The sequence below is a fragment of the Typopeltis vanoorti genome, chromosome 1, assembly GCF_054136105.1.
Source record: "Typopeltis vanoorti isolate ZY-2024b chromosome 1, IOZ_Tvanoo_1.0, whole genome shotgun sequence".
Lineage (NCBI taxonomy): Eukaryota > Metazoa > Arthropoda > Arachnida > Uropygi > Thelyphonidae > Typopeltis > Typopeltis vanoorti.
In genome coordinates this window covers 127,055,884-127,079,006 of record NC_143549.1, presented here as the reverse complement: position 1 = coordinate 127,079,006, position 23,123 = coordinate 127,055,884, and the positions used below count along the sequence as shown (strand labels likewise).

Genomic DNA, 23,123 nt, shown 5'->3' with positions numbered 1-23,123 from the left:
ATATTGCCATTGATGTCATCTGTTCAAGGCTCTAATCTTTCTCAGAACACTCATATCTGCAGTCTCTAGTCTTTGGTCAAGTGTTTTACTTCTGACCCAGCTCTCAGATCCATAAGTTAAAACTGGTTTGAACACTGTCTTGTATACAGCTAATTTAGTGTTTTTGACTAATTTCTCTCTTATTCCATATGAATTTATTCAATTGACTTCCTACTATACCAGCTTTGTTGATTCTCTTGTCAATTTCCATATTTAATTTACCATCTTCACTAAAAATTGTGCCTAAATAGCTGGAATGATTTACTTGTTCCAGGTTCTCTGTTCACAACACAGTTGACATTTTCAGCGATTCTACCTATTTTCGTTGTCTTTGTCTTTTTATTGCTGACCTTCATGCCATATCTATTAGAACAGTTATTCAATTTAATAAGGGAATCTTGCAAACTTGTAGTGGATTTATTTAGAAGTATAACATTGTCCGCATAAAGCAAAGAACTGACATTAACATCTCCAATTCTGATATCATGTTTAATACCACTTTCCTTCATGATATGATCCATATAGATAATGAATAACAGAGGGGATAATATACATCCTTGTCTCACACTAGATTTAACATTAAACCATCTTCCTGTACTTCCTTCAGTTCTAACTGCTGACTTACAACTCAAATAGAGACTAAGTATTGCTTGATATAATGCTTCATTGACACCATATAACTTTAGCGTATTGATTAGCTTGGTACCTTGTCATATGCTTTGTCCAGATCGACAAAACTTAAATACAAATTTTTGTTATATTCCCATGCTTTCTCAACTATTTGTCGCAAAGTGAAGATCTGATCCTGATAGCCTCTATTTGGCCTGAATCCAGCTTGTTCTTCACCAAGCTTTTCTTCCACAATTCTTCTCAACCGTTTCTCAAGTATACTTGCATAAATCTTGCCAGGAACACTCAGTAGGGAAATAACTCTGTAATTTTCACATTCAGTTTTATTTCCCTTTTTTGTATATGGGTACTATTAGAGCTCTACTCCAATCATCAGGAATTTCTCCCTCTGTCCATGCTTTCTGAACTATGCAGTGCAGCCACTGGAAGACTTTTATGCCACCATACTTCAGCATTTCGGGTCAAATATCATCTACTCCTGCCTTTCCACATTTCAAGCCTTTGATAGCTTTTTCTAATTCAAGTATGGATATATATTCCTGAATGTATGCCTGTTGAGTGTTTTTTTTACCACTGTGCTATCACTGTTTGTTTCATTTAGCAGTTTTTCGAAGTAATTACTCCATACTTCAAGGATATCTTTTTCTCCCATTTTCTCTGGAACTTTTTCTCTGGAACTGAAGGCGACGTAACTCTGAGGTATCACTGTATTTCTTGACTTTTTCTTCTGGAATGGTTATCGCACAAAGGAAATGTTCTGTAAACAGTGATATGGCACCACTAATCACTTCATAGAACTTTTGACTTACTAGGGTATATAATTAAAAAATGGAGGGGGGGGGGTCATGTGCAAGGGCATTTATTCATGGCAAGTTGCATTTTGCGTAATTTGTAGAGTCCTGGTTATAACAGTTACCATTCTCATTAGAAATACAGCAAGTAATCATTTTTGATATTTCTCTCATTTCAAAATATGGTTTTGTTTATAATTTAATTACATTATTATTGATCATCAGGTTTTTCACATATGGAAACTTCCCACTGGAATTGCACATGGAGTTACTCGAAGAGCAAGCACTTAAAAATTTTTCAAAGATATCATTCAATACAGAAGTCGAAGATGAGATGAGATGGTCTCAACCAGTAAGTATTTGGAGAAAAAGATATCATGACTCTGTTGATTATTTTAATATTAATCTTTATGATACTCTAGAGTGAAGTAAATAGCATGACAAAGTAATTCTCTTTCTCTGTCTGTTGTGCACACACACACACACATACAATTCAAAACAGATATCGATTAAGCTTGTTTCTGTATTTAAAAATAGTTATGTTCAGAATGCTGGCCTATTGACTGGAAATTATGATGTTATACCTATTAGTCTGAATTGAACTAATGCCAAGTTAGACTAATACATATACAAAACATAATAAAACAGAATACATGATGAATCTCATCACAGCAAACACTAATAAATTAGCTCATTATAACAAACTGCCAAAAAAGACCCAACTTCCATAGGTTCAGTGCTGTGTTCAAAGGAGTTGAATTTGAGTATGTGTATAATATCATCTGTAAAAGCAAAAAAAAAAATTTTTTTTTCATTTCATCTTCATTCCTGATATGTACTTTCAAGGTGTATACTGTGATGGTATTAACTAAAAAAATTCACATTACTAACTTCCTATCAGCAACTTTCCTCCCAATTGGTCTCTTATGTATATTCTTAGCACTTATATTTCATCTTCTAAGGCAATCCTAACTACATCAATCCACCTACATCTTGATCTTCCTCTGGTTCCTTTTCCTGCTATCTTGGCAAAGAGATTAGCAAAGCAGCTACTTTGCTAATGTTTCTTCATCTATTCTGTTTAAGTGACCATGCTGCCATCTGAAATTAGCCCTGCTCATTTATTCCAGAATGCTAACAGTGTTAAGTTCCTTCCTCATATCCTAGTTTTTAATACAGTTCTTCCACTAATGCCATCTGTTCACCCCCATAATCTCTCTCAGAACTCTCATATCTGTAGTCTCTAATCTTTAATCAAGTATTGTGTTTCTAACCTAGTCTCAGATCCATAAGTTAAAATTGGCTTCAACGTGCCTTGTATACAACTAGTCTAGTGTTTGATTAATTTTTCTCATATTCCTTAGGAATTTATTCAGTTACCTCCCTACCATATCATCTTTGCTAATTCTGTTGTCTATTTCCATATTTAATTTGCCATCTTCACTAAAAATGTTGCCTAAATATCTGAAATGTTTCACTACTGCTATAAGTTATCCATCAAGAATGTCATTGAAGTTTTCTGTGGTACTGCTTATTTTCATAATTTTCATTTTTTTATTACTCAGTTTCATTCCACATTTGGTAGCGGTTATTCAGTTTGGTTAAGGAATCCTGTACCAGATTTATTTAAGATTATAACAGTAAAAATTATAGAGTAAAGAGCTAGGTTCAGTTACCTTTAATTTTGGTATCCCGACTAATTTATATATACAGTTGACTCTTGAACAACACAGGGATTAGTTACATGAGCTAATCCACTGTGCAGTCAAAAATCCATGTGTAACTTTTGTCCCAAAAACTTAACTACTCTTACTGTTGACCAGAAGCCTTACCGATAACATAAACAGTTGATTAACACATATTTTGTATGTTATATATATTATATACTGTATTCTTAGAATAAAGTAAGCAAAGAAAAGAAAATGTTATTAAGAAAATCATATGGGTCGTATAGAGAAAAAACATTTATGGTACTGTACCATATTTATTGATACCATAAGTTTACAAGATGGATTGTCTCTCTGTCATTACCTACATCAATATTGTTATATGATACAAAACACTCTAGATGTTATGCAAATTTCTAACACAGACATTAAAAATGAAAAGATAATGTGAAAAAGAAATTCATGTTTATCATCATCAAATTCCTGACATATACCCTCAAGGGGTGTACAGGATATGATAGTACTACATGAAAAATTTACATCATTACTAACTTCCTATCTACAATTTTCCTCCAAATTAGCTTGTTACTCGTCGAGACTCCAACATTATCAGATCTCATATTTCTATCGTCTTGTTGTTTTCCTGCCAACCGGGAAGAGAACTCTTGTTTTGCTAATCTTTCCTCGCCCATTCTGTTTAAGTGACCATACCACCTGAGATTAGCTCTGCTAATGCATTCCTGGATGCTGACAATGTCTAGTTCTTTCCTAATATCCTCATTTTTAATATGATATTGCCACTGATGCCATCTGTTCACACCTCTGATCCTTCTCAGGACTCTCATATCTTTAAGTGTTTTATTTCTGACCCAGCTCTCAGATCCATAAGTTAAAACTAGTTTGAACACTGTCTTGTATAGAGCTAATTTAGTGTTCCAACTAATTTCTCTCTTATTCCATATGAATTTATTCAACTGACTTCCTACTATACCAGCTTTGTTGATTCTGTTGTCTATTTCCATATTTAATTTACCATCTTCACTCAAAATTGTGCCTAAGTAGCTGAGATGTTTTACTTGTTCCACAGGTTCTCCGTTCACAACACAGTTCACATTTTCAACAATTCTACCTAATTTCATTGTCTTTGTCTTTTTATTGCTGACCTATATACCCTATCTATTACAACAGTTGTCCAATTTAGTCAGGGAATCTTGCAAACTTGTAGAAGATTTATTAGAAATATAACATCGTCTGCATAAAGCAAAGAGCTGACATTATCATCTCCAATTCTGATATCATGTTTAATACCACTTCTTAATGTGATCCATATAGATATTGAATAACAGTGGCGATAATGTTCATCCTTGTATCACATCAGATTTAACATTATGGAAGGACTAGGGGACATCCATGGAAACTGGGCAAAAGTGTGGTTAGTAAAGGTGTTAGAGCTGGGTTCTTTACTTTTAGAGTAGTGAATGAGTGGAATGCGCTCCCTGAGTCTGTAGTGGATGCTGTGACAGTGAATGAGTTTAAGGCGAGGTATGATAGATACTGTATGAATGTCATATAGTAGTGATGAATATGATTTGGGGCCTCCCTCGATGAGTCTAATGATTCCCTGGAGTTGCCCGTAATAATAGTAATAATAATAATATTGAAGATTCTGACGAGGTTTTCATGCTAGTAAAGAACTGCAGTCTTGCATGCACAACAAGCAATGATTTTGTTTTTGTTTCACTGCAATATTATTTGCTGTGTCAGCCAGTAGTGCACTTGCACAAACTGTACTTATGAAGAAGTTGGTATAGTGAGAGAGAGAAAAAAAAAAAAGAACAGCTGTTGATTAGAATAAGTTCTGAAGTTGGAAGCTTAGATTGGGAGCCTTTCCTTAGAACTGTTTGTTTCTACCTTTCTTGACTCTAGAAAAAGTGGAAACAGTTCTCCCAAAATTAACAGATGCCTTTCTTAAAAGGAAGCTAAATTAGAGTGTAGATGAAAGTGATAAGAAGAATTATCTTGTTTTTCTTCTGAAGCAATGGACAGTCTCTTTTAATACATTAAGTAGCAAACTTGTTACTACTTCTTTCATGTTAAAAAAGACATGAAAGAAGTAGTATTCTTACTCAAGAAAGGTTGTGCATGATTTATTAAAAGAAAAAAGAAAGAAAGAAAGAAAGGTATGAGTTAATTATATTTCAATGGCCATGTCAAGAGAGGAAGAGACTGATAAGTTTGAAGTTAACTGCTTTTGTTTGTGTATTCTTATCAAATCCTGTGATCTTGAAGAAAAAATAATTCTGTGTCACTTTGTTCTTTATGTCTGATGTTAAATTTGTAGGCCCTTTTTTCTTCAGAATATAAATTTTAGTCTAATCAGTGGCAGCTCACCCATAAGGGCTGCATTGAATGCAGCCCTTATGGGTGAGCACACACACACACTGTTACACCTATGAAGTACCATGCTTTACACTAATATTATTTGTTTTTAAATATCAATTTTGAATTTACTTTATCTCTCACTGAGTCTCTTTAATCCTTAAGTTCACTTATTTTTATAATAATATCCCTGATCCATACTGTGTTAGCTGAAAAGAAAAAGTTAATAAGCCACTCTGGTGTTATACCACAGGCAGTTCTCTATATCTTCAACATGGGCTTGTAAAAAAGTAAATCTTTGGTCTTATATTACCATTCAGGTTGCATTTTGCAAAGTTGGGGATTGTCATAAGGAGTAATGCTAGTATCTGCATCCTTAAGAAAAATTTAAATGTAGAGTGTTTCAAAAGGGTGTATAAAACTTTGCAGGAGAACAGAGAACTTAGAAGACGTACAAAACCTGAGTGATTGTCATAATGTAGTGAAACATCAATGTTTGGTCACATAACTGTATTATCAAATGACAACACTAGATAGCATGATACATCACCATTTGAAAACGTCGACTTTCAATGGTGCAGAGCGAGCACATTGTGTGTTTTGGTTTGAGAAAATAGTCTGCAACACAAGTTTAGAGGAATTTTCACACACAATATGGCAAAGAACCTCCTACTAGATGCACAATCTATGCATGGCACAAGAATTTTATGGAAACAAGCTATTCTGTGCATCATCCAAGGTCAACAGGAAGGCCACGTGCTGCCGATACTATTGCAGAAGAAGTTCGGGAAAGATTCCAGAGAAGCCTTGTAAGTCAAACAGACTGGTGTCTCGTCAAATTGGAATTCCATATGTGACTGTGTGGCATATTTTACGACTGCATCTACATTTAAGGCCCTACATATTTACCCTCATACAACATTTGAAGAAAGATGATAAGAAGATACATCAAGATTTCTATACAGAAATGATCAGTAGGATAGAACAAAATGAGAACTTTATTTGGACACGATAATTTTCAGTGAAGAAAAAAATGAGAGTTTGAGAACAGTAATCAAACCTTGGAGATTCAGTGGCAAGCCTTGAAGAAAGCTCTGATTGATTCAGCTAGATAGGCATGTGGTGAAGTTGTCTGCAAGGATAGAAAAATTAGAATTCCATGGTGGACATGGAAAGTTAAAGAGGCAGTGAAGGAAAAGAAGAAAGCCTATTGAAAGTTCCTGGCAAATAAGTCAGCTTGTGCTCTTAGAGAATACAGAGACAAATGCAAGAATGCTAAACACTGTGTAAAACTAGCTAAACAAAAGTCATGGGAGGACTTTGGCAAGAATATAGAAAATAAATATCAAGAAGTTGGCCGAATATTCTGGAGGTTGTTGAAGAAGCTTAGGAATGGAGGAAAGAGTGCTGTAAAAGGAGTTAGAGATGATAAAGGTGACATGAAAATGGGGGGAAAAGATATCCTTGAAGTATGGAGTAATTACTTTGAAAAACTGCTAAATGAAACAAGCAGTGATGACAGCACAATGGTAAAAAACACTGACCAGGCATGCAGTCAGGAATACATATCCATACTTGAAGTAGAAAAAGCCATCAGAGGCTTGAAATGTGGAAAGGCAGCAGGAGTAGATGATATTCAACAAGAAATGCTGAAGTATGGTGGTATAAAAGTCTTACAGTAGCTGCATTGCATAGTTCAGAAAGCCTGGAGAGAGGGACGAATTCCCAATGATTGGAGTAGAGCTCTCATAGTACACATATATAAAAAGGGAAATAAAACTGAATGTGAGAATTACAAAGGTATTTCCCTACTGAGTGTTCCTGGCAAGATCTATGCAAGTATACTTGAGAAACGGTTGAGAAGAATTGTGGAAGAAAAGCTGAGTGAAGAACAAGCTGGATTCAGGCCAAATAGAGGCTGTCAGGATCAGATCTTCACTTTACGATAAATAGTCGAGAAAGCATGAGAATATAATAAAGATCAGTATTTAAGTTTTCGATTTGGAAAAGGCATATGACAAGGTGCCAAGAGAGAAGCTATTCAATACACTACAGTTATTTGGTTTCAGTGGGGCATTATATTAAGCAATACTTGGTCTTTATTTGAGTTGTAAGTCAGCAGTTAGAATTGAAGGAAGTACAGGAAGATGGTTTAATGTTAAATCTGGTGTGAGACAAGGATGTACAGTATCCCCTCTGTTATTAATTATCTATATGGATCACATTATGAAGGAATGTGGTATTAAACATGATATCAAAATTGGAGATGTTAATGTCAGCTCTTTTCTTTATGCGGACGATGTTATACTTCTAAATAAATTCACTACCAGTCTGCAAGATTCCCTGACTAAATTGAATAACTGTTATAGTAGATAAGGTATGAAGGTCAGCAATAAAAAGACAAAGACAATGAAAATAGGCAGAATCGTTGAAAATGTCAACTGTTTTGAATGGGGAATCTGTGGAACAAGTAAAACATTTCAGCTGCTTAGGCACGATTTTTAGTGAAGATGGTAAATTAAATATAGAAATAGACAACAGGATCAGCAAAGCTGGTGTGGTTGGGAGTCAATTGAATAATTTCATATGGAATAAGAGAGAAATTAGTCGGAACACTAAATTAGCTCTATACAAGACAGTGTACAAACCTGTTTTAACTTAGGATCTGAGAGCTGGGTCAGAAGTAAAACACTTGACCAAAGACTAGAGACCACAGATATGAGAGTCCTGAGAAAGATTATAGGTGTTAACAGATGGCTTCAATGGCGATATCATATTAAAAACGAGGATATTAGGAAAGAACTTGACATTGTCAGCATCCAGGAATGTGTTTGCAGAGCTAATCTCAGGCGGTATGGTCACTTGAACCGAGTGCGGGGAAAGATTAGCAAAACAAGTGTTCTCTGCTAGGTTGGCAGCAGAACAACCCAGAGGAAGACCAAGATATAGGTGGATTGATATGGTACAAAGTGCCTTAGATGATAGAAATATAAGATCTGATAATGTTGGAGTCTTGACAGGTAACAGAAAATTATAGGAAGTTAGTGATGATGTCATTTTTTTTCATGAAATAGTGTCATATCCTGTACACCCCTTGAGGGTACATGGCAGGAATTTGATGATGATAATTTTCAGTGACAAGTGCACTTTTCATGTAAGTGGGCAACTGCAGAATTTGGAGAAGTGGAAATCCACATGCAATCATAGAACATGTTTATGGCACCCCAAATGCTAACACTTTTTGCGCATAAGTAAGAAAAAAGTGTATGTACCTTTTTTTTTCTCTCTCTCAAGAGTTTACCATTACACTGGTGGTGTGTATCTGGACATGCTGCTTGGGTACTTAATACCACAATTAGGCAATTATGACCACGACTGACACATTTCCAGCAAGACAGAGCACATCCTCATTACCAGACAGACGTAAGGCTGTACCTCGACAACCATTTTCCAAGCAGATTAATTGGCAGAAGGGGTGCCTGTAGCATAGCCACTACATTTCCTCGACCTTACACCGTTAGATGTTTTCTTGTGGGGCTTTGTGAAAGATCTAGTGTTTGTACCACCCATACCAGCCAATCTGGATAAGGTGCATTCTATAATTACTGTCACCATTGCTGAAGTTACACCAGATATGCTCTGTCGTGTGGCAGGAAATTGATTGCAGATGGGATGTTTCTGCAGAATTACTGGAGGCAGTCATATTGAACTTTAACTGTCTGTGTTGAAACTTTAAGTGTTATTCTACATTTGCATGATAATAAGAATTGTGCTTCCATCGCTATTTACCTTCTATCGTCATTCAAATTGTATGTCCCTTTTGAAACACCTTGTACCTTTAGCTTAGAAGAACGAGTTGAGTTGTAGTTAATAACTGCAATATGCGGTACTTTGGAACACAAGAGTTTTTAGTCATGTTATCTATTGATGGAACTATGCTAAGGAAGATGGATGAGATTTGCCATCTGAAGGGGATGGGTGGGGAGGATGGCAGAGGTCCAAAATTTACAGTACAGATTACATATGTTCTGAAGACTACCTAAAGGCAGATGTACCACTGTGTAAGGCATTTCAGTCTATGCACAAATTTGTTCAGCTAGTTTCCACTATGATGTGGAAACTCTGCAGAGAATTCAAAGCTGAGCAACTAAAACAGTATCAGACTCCAGAACATTGGTTCCTGTGAGACATTGAGAAAGTGTAAATTGCAATGTTCAGTGAATTTAGTGAACTTTAGGGATTCATAGAGCAGAAGGTAAATGAGTAAGAACCAAATATATTTACTAGAAGTTATGAAGTTATATAAAGGTGTGGTAAAGAGGTGAGTGACTGAGTATATTTTTTGCATGGAAAATAAATAGTACTTAATTATAATGCATTGCCAGAATGTGTTGTGAATCCTGGTAGTATGAATGAGTTCAGGTCCAATATTACCAATCTGTGGCTGCCTGAGTGAGACCTCTCATAAACCTTCTGACCTGAAGTACAGTTAGATCAACATAGTACAAAGCTGGTAACCTTTTCATTCCATATGCATAACTCCACACTTTTCTACATTGAACTGGTATCTGTTATGCTCATACTGTCATTATTTTGCATCATCAGCAATAACTGAATGTTTTCTTTCAAATCATTTCTTCTGTCATTAACATACAAATTAAACAGCAGTGTTTCAAGCACAGAGCTCTGTGGCACATTTCCATTCACCTACCTACCTTCTGATCCTACATATACTACTACTCTTTCATTTGTTCATCAGCCATTCTTTGCATCCGTATTACCATTTCTTATCCATTCCTATTTGCTCCACTTTTGTAAGAGAACTTCATTTGGTATTCTGTTGAATGCCTTGCAATGTCCAGCAATACCGTGGTGCAGCCATTCATATATCAGACCCAGTTGTCACTCCATTATAAAAATTGAATAAATTACCATACGTTACAAATCCATGCTGTCTTCCTTAGAATATCATATTATCTACCCATTCCTGAATTTTGTCTTTGATCAACCTCTCCAGTACTTTTTATCGGCACTCCAAAAATACTGATTGATCTGTAATTTAATCCTTAATCCTATTTTGCTTAAAAATTACTGTATATTCTGGCGTATAAGTCAACTTTTCAGCATTGAAAAAAAGTACTACATATTTTAGGTCGACTTATACACCGGGTCAAAAACTGATTGCTTTCCAAAAAAAAAACTAGTACGTATCATACTCTGTTAAATTTATTAGCAATATACAAAAAAGGTAAATAAGTAAAAATATTTCAACTTATATCAAATTTATTTACAGAAAAAATTATTTACATGTTATATAATTATTTATTTACAAAAGAAAATAGGTAGGTAACTACATAATTAAAATTTATGAAAAGTTCATTGTACTCTGGTTCTGTAATTTCTTCCAGTATATCGTCATATAAATTGTATTCGTTGTCTCCATCAATTTAGTATCAATTTCATCATCATTGTAAACAAAATCATCTTCTGAGCCATCTAATTTGTTAGATATAGCACATTTTTTAAAAGATTTTATTACTATATCTGGTTTTATTTCATCCCATGCTTTCGCTACCCATTCACACATAGTTACCAAAGACGCATGTTGCATTTGTCCTCCTTTTGTGTAACTTTTCTCTCCTTGCATCCATGCATTCCACTATTTTCGTAAACTGTCTTTAAATGGATTGTTTATACAAACATCCAATGGTTACACTAGTGAAGTTAACCCACTTGGAATCACTGCCATATTGGTATTATTCTCTCTTAATAAAGATTTTGTGCTCTCCGTTAAATGGGATTTGAACATGTCCCACACTAAAAGACTGTTTGGATTTTTTAATGCACCTTGTCATGTATTCCAAATATTTTTTATCCACAGCTTAACTCTTGCTTCGTCCATCCAACCATTCTCATGAACATGGACAAAAACGTTTCTTAGAATTTTGATCTTTGGCATTGTTTTTCTTTTAAAAATTATCATCAGTTTTAATTTAGTACCATCAGCCATAGAAGCAAGTACAACTGTGAAATGGCTTTTTTCATGTCCAGTTGTTTTTAAAGAAATAGTTTTACTTTCTTTCAGTTCTACTGTTCTATTCCCGATCATGTCAAACATAACTGGAGTTTCATCCATATTTCTGATTTGAGACAATAAATAATTTTTTTGCTTTCTTTTAGCAATTATAAATCTTTGAAACTTAATAACTCTTAATAGCTGCTAAAGGATCATCCAGATCCTTTATTTTTCCTTTCCATAAACCGGCTACACCAACTCACTGTAGCTTTGAAGTTTTCACTGTCCTTTTTATTTGCTTTGCCCCACTTCAAAGCAAATAAACGAATATTATTTCTCGTTATAATGAGTCCATTTTGGCAATTTTCTCGAACCCAATCCGCAACATTATTTTCCAGAATAGGCCACTTACAAATTCCTTTCCGTAATGTGCATTTATTTTTTGGCATTTTCATTATTAAAGTTTCATTTTTTCTCCAATCGCGAACTAGTTTTTCGTTTACTCCGAACTGACATGCAGCAACACAGTTAGTATTTTCTTTTGCAAATTTAATCACTTTGCACTTAAAACTCGCATCATATTTCATTATTTTAAAAGGAGCCATTGCACTTTAGTTCACTATTGGTCAACTGGTCAATACAAAAAAGAAATTTTTCGAGTCTACTTATACGAGTATACTATAAAAACTCAAACTAAAAAAATTCCAATATCGACTTATACACCAGGTCGACTTGTACACCGAAATATACGGTATTTATTATGAATATTTTGACTTTACAGTTATTACTCTATGTTGCAATATTTATTTAATGGCCAGTATTTAATGAGTCATTAACAAAAATTATCTAAAAAGAAGTGATCTCATATTAAAAATAGCTATCATACTTTTTAATGTCACCATTATATAAGATGGATACCTAGCTTGGTCAAATCATTAAAAAACATGAACTGGCAATATCACCTGACTAGAAGAATTAAAAAGTGAGTTTAAAATCATTCCACCTCTTCACATTATGTTTGTATGGCCTACCAAAAATACAGAACACAGCCACACACTGTTCCATCCTATTGTGGATAGAATGGATTATCGCTATTTACCTGCTATCAAAATACAAATCTTTTTTAAAGAATCATATTATCTACATTTCTACTTATATAAAGTTATTCACTTTCAGAACTGAAAATCTCCTTATCACCAGGCATTCTTGCATGTTTATATGTGATTTCTTAATTTATCAATGTCCCATGCAAGAAGCTCTCAGCCTTTCGTGTTGAAAATATTTCTCCTTTGACACAGTTACATTTTTCCATCAGTGGTTTCATTCACCCTTTTTTAAATTGAAAGGACTTTCTGTTATTTATCTTGATTTTCTAATTTATTTAGGAGAAATTAGTGGAAGCAGCTGCATCTCCAGTCACTGTTAGTTGCTCCATATGTTGATAATATCCTGATTTACACACACAGGTAGACCCATACTTCACTATGCAGGCTTTCAAAACTAAAATCCAACAAGATAGGTTGGCTAATCCTTATTCCTTATGTCTGTGTTCAATGGGCCGTTTTGCTTGTTTTGAGGGACAACACACTAGTTTCCAGGTGAAAAACCCTCCATCTCCATATGAGACCAGCAGCTAATTCGCTATTTGACTAAAAACTCCTGACAGAGGTTCTTCACGTCATAGACGGAACTTGAACCTGGGCTTTTCCAAATGGCTCGTCTATACTAACTGAGCTATGGAGGCTCAATTGATAATATATATTCAACAAAATTTAAATAATACTCTTGATTTCCTCAAAAGATGCCATTAAAAAAATTAAATAAAATAAAAAATTACTATTGAGTGTGATAAGTAACAAACTACCATTCTTAGATGTTATAATGAAAACCAAATAATAATAAAAGGTGATGTGGTTTGTAGAAAATTCCAATCATCGTGGGAGGTTCATTCAATTGACAACATGTTTATCATATAGAATCTTAAAATCCTTAACACTCCTTGCATTTAACAACAATTTCTGGTAATGCGTTCAATTCACTGACAATTCTCCATGTAAAAATTGTACTCCTCACACCCCTCTTCACCACACTTTTACATAACTTCCAGGGATGACCTCTGGTTCTTGCTCTCTTACCTTTTACTCTTTTTACAATCCCTTCTGGATTAACCTGATAACTAACTTAAATGTCTCTATCATGTCACCTCTTCCTCCCATCCACCAAACTCTGCAATTCACATTTCTTCAACCTTTCTCCATAGCCAGCATTCCAAACTCCAGATATTGTCTTAGTCACTTGCCTCTGGACCCTCTCCAATGTCTCCACATCATATTGAAAACCAGGTGACCAGATCTGAGCACAATAGTCCAAGTGTGGCCTGACCATTGCCTTATACAGTGGCACAACCACTTCCTTATCCCTACCTGTTAGAGTACTTATCATAGCAGCACTACGATGTGCAGCCTTTGAAACACTAGCAATATGCCTTCTGTACTGTCGACCATCACTCCTCAATTTCTAATCTCATCCACTTTCTGCAGTATGGAGCTATCGATATGGTACACAGTGTTATATTTCTGCACTTCAAAATGCAACACCTTGCACTTATTGACATTAAAACTACAACAACACTTCTTTGTCCAAGTAAAAAGTCCATTCAAATCTCATAAAATGTAAGTGAATTGCTAAGCCAGGACCTACCTTTACAAATCCATGCTGACCATCATAAAGAACACTATGTTCATCAACCCAATCCTGTATTCTATTCCTTACCAATCTCTCCAATACCTTGACCACAACTGCAGTTATACGGACTGGTCTATAGTTGGAGACTTCTGTCTTAAAACCATGCTTGTGGAGTGATACTATTTAGCCTTCTTTCCACTCCTTAGGAACCCTACCCAGTGCAAGACTTTCATTAAATAACCAGGGCAAGGGCATAGCCAACTGCGGTGCACATTCCTTAAGAATACGTGGTGATATGTTATCCATTCCCACAGCCTTATTAATATCTAACCCAACCCACATCTGATACACTTCCAATTCTTTCACTTCCTATTCTCCTGATACTTGCCTGTCTTCTATATATTGCACGGCATCATTTACACCAGTATGATATATGCTGAAGTGCTCATTCAGTAATTCCATTATATACAAGGGTGGTCTGAAAAGTTCTCGGCCTCACAATGAGAAAACAAATTTATAATTTCAAAATTATTTTTATTTTTCAACATAATCTCCCTTAAGGCTAATACATTTATTCCAGCAATGCTCCAGCACCATTATCCTGTCCCTGTAGTGGTTCTCCAGGAGGTAGCCAAATCTAGGGAATAGGGTGGATGTTCCAACAATTCATAGTGCAGATCCCTTAATTTTCTCATTGCCAAAACACCTTTCTGGGAGGTTTAATGTCCTGATGAAAGATGATTTTTTTCCTTCTGCAAACTGGGTCTTTTCTTATGAATTTTTTTCATCTAGTCTGGTTAAAAGATCGGAATAATATTCCCCAGTTATTGTTTTACCCTTTTCAAGATAATTAATAAACAAAATGCATTTAGCATCCCAAAACACCGATGCCATGACCTTTCCTGCTGATGGAACTGACTTTGTCTTCTTTGGCACTAAACAACCGGCTTCTGTCCACTCTTTTGAATGCTGTTGTGATTCTGATGTGTAATGCTGAATCCAATTCTTGTAAAAAACCTCTCACTCCAACATACTGCATAATTTGGTCAGTTTTGACGTCTCCTTCCTATTCACAGATGTCCCACTCAAGGAACCCTTAGTGCTCATCCAAGCCAAATTTCCTTACGATATCTCAGCCCTATTTCAGTTCACAATGAACTCAGGCTATTTCGTTTGGCAAGGAAAATTCTACAAACAGATGAGGGAACAGCCATGGGTTCACCACTCTCCCAACCCTTGGCCAACTTCTTTATGGAGACTTGAAGAGAAAGCCTTAAACTCTGCCCCACAAAAACCCACAGTTTGTCTTCGCTACATGGATGATGTGTTTGCTATTTGGCCACATGGCTCAGATACACTCCTTCTTAACACACTTAAACATCCAACACCCTAGAATCCTGGTCACCTTGTAAAAAAGAGGAAAACAACTGCCTCCCTTTCTAGACACTCTAATCACGTACCAGCCTGATGGATCCTTGGTTTTCTCTGTTTATAGAAAACCCACCCATACAGGCAGATACATTCACCAGTAATCCCACCCCCACCCCTCACAACAATATGGGGTTATTAAAACACTATATAACAGAGCAAAATTAATCTGTTCAGATGACAATGCCCTACTAACCACTGAACTAAACCACATCCTTAAAACTTTCTTAGTCAATGGCTACAACCCCCAAGTGATCAATGATTTCTGGATTACCTCTTTTTGGACGTCCTTCACGTGGATCATCTTCAAGGTTTGTACGCCCATGTTTAAACTCGGCAGCCCATTTCTTAATTGTCGAAAACAAAGGAGAAGAGTGCCCATAAACTTTTATGAACTTCGAATGAATTTCTTTTAGCGTTAAATGTTCTTTTACAGAATTTTATAACCGCACAATACTCAATTTTATCCATTTCAAGGGATACAGACAACACTTTTGCTTCAGACTGCTGTAGAAAACAAACTACTGGATGGTATGACTTGCAATTTCACATGTATCCTTATGACAGATGTACCAACTTGGGGGAAAAAAAATTTTTGCCGATAGTGTTGCTATCAATGGTTGAGGCTGAGAACTTTTCAGGCTGCCATCGTACTTTTGCAGCCGTTATTCTGCCATGACTATCCATCAATAATCTGCCATAATTATTCTTTCTCTTGCTTGCCATGTAGTGGAAAAATTTCCTTCAGTTAACCTTGGCCTGACCAGCCAGTCTCCTCTCATACTGCACCTTTTCTTTCTTTACCCTCATCAACTTTCTATCCTGCATTTTGTACTCTTCATGGATCCAGTCACCACCAACTGTCTTGCACCTCCTCCATAACATTTTCTTTTCCAGCACAGATTGCTTGATTTTACTTTTTATCCATTTCAATTGTTGTTAGTACTTTAAAAAACAAAGCAGTATGCATTCCCTGAAATTAAAAGAAAAAGAACTTAATTTTCTCTTCAATCATTTTATCATATTAACTACCCTAAAAAAAGTCTATAAGTTATTACATGAAGTACTGCCTCTTTCTAATGCATGTGATATTGCATTTAAGTACTTTATCCTCATACACAGGTGGTTTTCCCCCTAACATTGCATCTTTTATTACAGGAATTAAACTTTGAGATAGCTTCCAAACTAGTGCAAAATTTACAGAGCGTTTGTCTCCAAAAATCACTGATTACCAAAAGATACCCAGTTATGTATAAAATAATTCATTGCACTTGTGAAAATTGTGTAAATATAGGTCAGATTGGCCACAGCTATAAATCAGAATATAAACAGATTATAGCAATGCAATTCATAAAGAAAATAAAAAACCATATCTAATTTGCTTAAACTTTTAATAATGGGGGACTTTCCTACAACAGTGATGTCCTCAAAATATGGCTACTACAACAAATTCACAGAATTCAGTAAAGCCATCCACTCACATTATAACCTTAATAAAAACTAAGACTTGATATTGTACACTGTTTACAAATTATTAATTAGATCCTGTGATTGCAGATATTATTTCAACTGTCGCTAGTCCTCACTTCATGACAGTTGACAACAGATATTAATAACGACATAAGAGCTGTCAGCTGTAATAGATAGTGAAGCACTTGATTAAAAATAGTATGACAATGAAGGACCAGTTTTCACTGGGAAACATCAATTTTGTTATCACAGAAAGCTCTGACATCTAATAATTTTTAATAGTATATATGCTTCCAAAAAAAAAAAAAAAAGTTTTACTAAAGTATTACTTTTGATTGTTGCTAGTATGCTTAGCTACCCTAGAAGTAATGTTTTTCTTCATTTATAAATATTATCTCTATCTATCTATTCCCTTCTGCCATACGGCCAGGGGGGAGGTAGCTATATGCTACCATACTAGGGAGATGATTATGAGCAAGGTGGTTTCCCGTTGCCTTCCTTGCCGTAAGCATTTATGACTGTAACCTGTGTGTTCACGGGGCTGGTTTGCCTGCTTGCGGGATGAAAAACCCCAGATAAACTGGCGGAAAAACCCTACTGTCCACGCCCAAGACCAGCTAACTTGGCTATGGCTGAGGAAGATCCTTAAGCTCCTCACATCTATAAATATTATGAGCAAAGAAAAACATTTTGCTTCATGTAAGAGCGAACTATCCCTTCCATGCTGGCAAGTGATATTTCAGGATTTTATACTTGGCACGATTTTATTCTGAAGTATTTTCTTTCTTTGAATTTTCATTAGCATAGTATGCTTATTAAACATTTGTTTCTTCACTCACTGCATTTTGCAATCAAAATATTCAGCATTGTGCCACTTAACCATAATGCTGTCAGTGCTGGTGATTGAAATGCCATTATGCAAACTGACTTGCCATACCAAACTTGGAAAAAATTCTCACCACATTCCATAGGATATGGTCAGAATTTTCGTGTAAGGATATGAAAGTAAAAATGACTTCCATATCCTGACTTGTCAGTGTTTTTTAAAAAAATGCATTATTCAAAACCATTTCTTTGGTCCTTGTGGATCTGCTGTAGTGAGAATTGACAGTTTACCTTCATCATTTTGTATATGTGCATTCAGGTCTGGCAGCAAGTATCAACCAGGTGTATCTGCTCTGTATACTTGTTACTGTTAGAGCATTTCTTACAGAATATTATTCCATCATAGTGTTTTTTAGCATTATCACTCCCTCAATACCTTTTAAGTTAAGTTGTTATGCTACAATAATAATAATAATGTAATAATATTTATCTAATATCACTCCCAGCCATATCTAATGACTAATATTTCTTTATGAATTATTTACATATAAATACAAGGTAAAGGTAATAATTTATTATGTGGCCATATATTTCAGTTTGAAAATTACAGACCATCTTCAGTGGCAAAAAACAGTTGATACAGGGTAGAATGCAAGAAATGGATTTATTTGAAATAGAGTGAGCTGTGTGATGTTATATTTCCAGGTCTGGCAGCAAGTATCAACCAGGTCTATCTGCCCTGTATACTTGTTACTATTAGAGCATTTCTTGCAGAATATTCTTCCGGCATAGTGTTTTTTAGCATTATCCCTCCCTCAGTACCTTTTTAAGTTAAGTTGTTATGCTACAATAATGATAATGTTGTAATAACGTTATGTTATTGGAAATACAATTTTTTCAGACTGAAGTATATGGCCTTATAATAAATTATTACCTTTACCTTGTGTTTACGTGTAAATAATTCATAAAACTATGGCACAAGTTTCTCTAAAAGGAAGTAATATTTCTTTAATTATTTAATATTAACAGATTTTAGTTAATGATTAAATGTTATTTTTAATTTTCAGTTTATTGGCTGTTTATTCTGTACTTCTGAATCGTTAAATGAATGAATGAATTATACATAATTATTTTAATCAAGATAATATCAATTAATCAAGCATCATTGCCAGATTTAAATTTATCTTACCTTTTACTTTAAATTTACTTTACCTTTTCTTAATGAATTGGATATACTACCACTAGAGAAGTTGGAAAGAATTTACATGGGTTTACTTAAGGGAAATCATGTCTGGGCAATTTGACCATATTTTATGATAATGGTATGGCTGAGTTGGATAAAGAAAATGGATACATTATGATATTGACACTATGAATATTCTGTCAAGAAGGAGTATATGTGGAACTACAAGGCAGGTGTGTAGGACAAGCTTAGGAAGAAGATTAAATCTGTGCTGTGGCATAAAACACTGCAGGGTATGCATGAGCTGCAAAAGATTTCTTGGCTAGCTATTGAAGAACACATTAACTTGTGGAGATAAGGAAGTTGTTATTCTTCTTTACATGGCCTTGATATGTCCACATATGGATTTCTGTGCAAAGTCTGGTGCCCTTGGTTTCATGGGGATGAGGAAGCAGTGGAGAGGATTCAGAGGCAAGTGACCTGTGGAATGTTCCATATGAGGATAAATTGAGGATGTGTAGGTTTTAGAAGTTGGTTGATAGGAGAAAAAGAGGGGATATGATAGAAACATTTAAGTTGCTTAAAGGGTTTTATAGGATTGATGCAGGGGAAATGTTTCAGCACTTGGCTAGAGGGACCAGAACAAGAAGTCATCCCTGGAAGTTGAATAAAGGTGTGGTTAGTAGGAGTGTGAGGACTAGAGATTTTTTGCTTGGAGAGTTGTGATTGATAAAATGGTTGCCAGAGTCAGTTGTGAGTGGTTTGTCTATTAATGGGTTCAAGGAGAGGTATGATAGATTGAGTCTTCAGACTCCATGAAGATGCCTGTATAATAATACAATGGTGCCTCGCAATTCAACAGTTTAATTTCGTGGGCCGGTGCATACACATGCTTGGAATTGTGCAATGTCATTTGTTATTTGTCATTTCTTGTTGATGTTTGCTCATGTTGTTTGTGCTGATTTTCAATTCTGCATTTTTCAGAAAGTAAAAATTTTGTGCATCTGCAGTTATTAGTGTTTTGAGTGAAATTTAAGAATGGGTCCAAAGAGAAGTGAACAGAGGAATAATTCAGGAAAGAAGCACACTTGGTTGAGCATAGAAAAGATGAAAGAAATTGTAGATAAAGTGCAGAAATGTAGAACAATTACAGATGTAGCTCAAGAGTATGGCATTCTTAGGTCAACTGTGGCAACTTTTGGCAATAGAGAGAGAGAAGATTATGGGTGCTAGGGTATCTGCTGGTGCAATGAAGATTTCTGACAAGAATAGATCTTCAATCAATGAAGGGATGAAAAAGCTGCTTATCACCTGGATTGGAGAAAGACAGATGAAGGGAGATCCAGTAACTCAGGCAATGATCTGTGAGAAGGCTAGATTAATTTTTGAATAATTACAGAAGAAAATTCCAGAATGTACCTCAGATCAAACTGAGGAATTCAACGCAAGTCGAGGCTGGTTTCACAGATTCCAAGGTAGAACAGGCATCCTTAGTGTTCTCAGACAGGGGGAAGCTCCTAATGCAGATAAAGAGGCTGCATAAAAGTTTGTGAAAAAAAAATTGAAGATTTAATCAGGAAGGAAGGCTACTGCTACAGCAAATTTTTAACAGGGATGAAACTGTGTTATTTTGGAAGCGCTGGCCAAATCAAACTTACATCATGCAAGAAGTGAAGCTACCAGGACATAAGCCTATAAAAGATAGGCTTACCTTGTTATTGGCGAAATGCAAAAGCCTGGGTAGACCAGCAAGTTTTCAAAGATTGGATTTTTGAGGTGTTTGCCACGAGCGTGAAGGAGTTCCTCACTGACAACAATTTGCCTTTGAAAGCACTGCTAATCTTTGACAATGCTAGTGCCCACCCTTAATATTTAGAGGACATTCTTGAAATTGACTTTGACTTTGACTTCATCAAAGTACAGTTCTTGCCTCCAAACACGTTACTGATCCAACCCATGGATCAAGAAGTGATTGCGTGTTTTAAAAACCTTTACACCAAGGCTTTGTTCTCATGGCTTTTCGACGTGACTCACTCTTCTGACAAGAACCCTCCGTGCATTGTGGAAGAAACTCGTTCCTAATTCTCTCCAGTGCAGACCAAGCAGCTGGAGAATCATAAGCAGCTGCAGCCATGCGAGAGATCATTTCGATGGCAGAGAATCTCGACATAGAAGAGGTTGATGATGCTGATGTAGAAGAGCTTGTGGGGGATCACAATGATGAACTGACCGTGGAAGAACTCAGAGCACTCAGCGAACAGCAAAAGAGAGAGAGGGGAATTTCACCTGAAGAAGAGGATGGCAGGGAAAATGCGCCAATGGCAACAGCTGATATTAAAGAAGTTTTATTCCACTGGGAGAAGGTGCGGTCTGTTTGTTTGAAATGGCACTCCAACTGCTGATGTGAGTAGAATGACAGACTTGTTCAACAACACCATCATGCATCACTTCAAAACCATCTTGAAAAAGAGGGGGAGCCAGTTCAACCTTGATCAGTTCCTCATCCCTGTTCAAGCAAAGAGGAGACAAGAAGAGGTAAAACAGGATAAAGAAGATTCCTTCCAACATCTAAGGCTCAATAGATTGTATGTATTGTATATACAATAGTGTATTTTATAATTGAGTGCATTATACAATAGTAAAATATGTAAAATAAAGTAAATAATATGGTGTATTTCTCCCCCCCCTCGTTAGGGGGAGAGTGGGATGGGGGTCTGACAACGAATTAATCTATTTTCCATAGACTTATATGGGAAATATTGTCCCGCAATTCGACAGTTTCGCAATTCAACGTTAGTTCAACGACGGATTAGTGTCAAATTGCGAATCACCACTGTATTAATAATAATAACAGCATGGAAATTTGCTAAGGCATTTGATAGAATACTACAAGTTGCATAAACTAGAGAATATGGGATTGTAATAATAAACATTAATGATATTGGAAATATACATTAATACAATTATGGAAAAATATGGAAATATAGAATAATACCAATATACAGGGTGTTCGGGATAAATTTGACATATTTATAATTAATTATATTTTTCCGTAAGTTACATGTATTAACACACACTTCTCTTCATTTAAAAGTTTGGACCCTTCTTCATTCATATACAAGATGTCAGAAAGGATGGATAGCTGGAACCCACCTGAATCATGGAAGAGAATAACTTGTATCATGATGATTCGTGCCCGCCATCAAAATAAGGATATTACGACTGCTGCCTAATGCTCCCTGAATACAGTAAAAACAATCAGGCATGAACTAGAGACTTGCAATGGTGACTACGAGGATGTAGCAAGAAGAAAGATCCCTAGCAGAAGATCTGATTGCGTTCGTACAGCAGAATTCCTCGCAAATCTGCAGGAACAGGTGTTGAAGAACCCTGGCATTGGAATTCGGGCTTTGTTCATGGAGTTGCTAACTGTAGTCAAGCCCTGGATAACAAGGGTAGCCAATGGTAGGCCGTATGTATGGCAGCAGGATTCGGCCCCTTGCCACACCTCTGGGAAAAGTCAAAAATGGTTGTCTGAAAATTTCTACGACTTCACCAGTCCAAATGTTTGGCCTCCAAACTCCCCAGACCTTAACCCCATGGATTATTTTGTATGGGGCGCAGTTGAAAAAGACACCAATCGCACTTCCAGTAATACAAAAGCCCTGTTAATGGATAAAATTAAAACAGTTTTTGCGGCCCTTCCCAGGGAGACTGTAGCATCAGCTTGTTCGAGGTTCCGAAGCAGAATTGAAGCTGTGATCGATGCTAATGGTGGTTATTTTGAGTAAATCTTGTTGATAGTATTGTAATTAACTCTGCCTGTAATGTTTTTTTGTCAATTCATTAAATTTAATAGATACAAAGAAGATTTTCTTTTTCCTTATGAAACTGTCAAATTTATCCCGAACACCCTGTACATTAATGATATTGAAAAGGAACTGACAAGAGATGTTATTGTTTGCTGATGATGCAAAGATAGGCTGGGCAATTACAGATGCTACTGATTT

At 35.8% G+C, this 23,123-nt stretch overlaps 1 protein-coding gene across 1 annotated transcript in view; it reads left to right on the top strand.

Moving 5' to 3' along the window:
* LOC150110408 (presequence protease, mitochondrial) overlaps positions 1–23,123 on the top strand; it is a 320,487-nt gene that overhangs the window by 96,145 nt on the left and 201,219 nt on the right. The window contains exon 8 of the mRNA XM_090393554.1: positions 1,686–1,812. Coding sequence (XP_090249680.1) covers positions 1,686–1,812 — 127 coding nt within the window. The remainder of the gene's footprint in view (positions 1–1,685; positions 1,813–23,123) is intronic.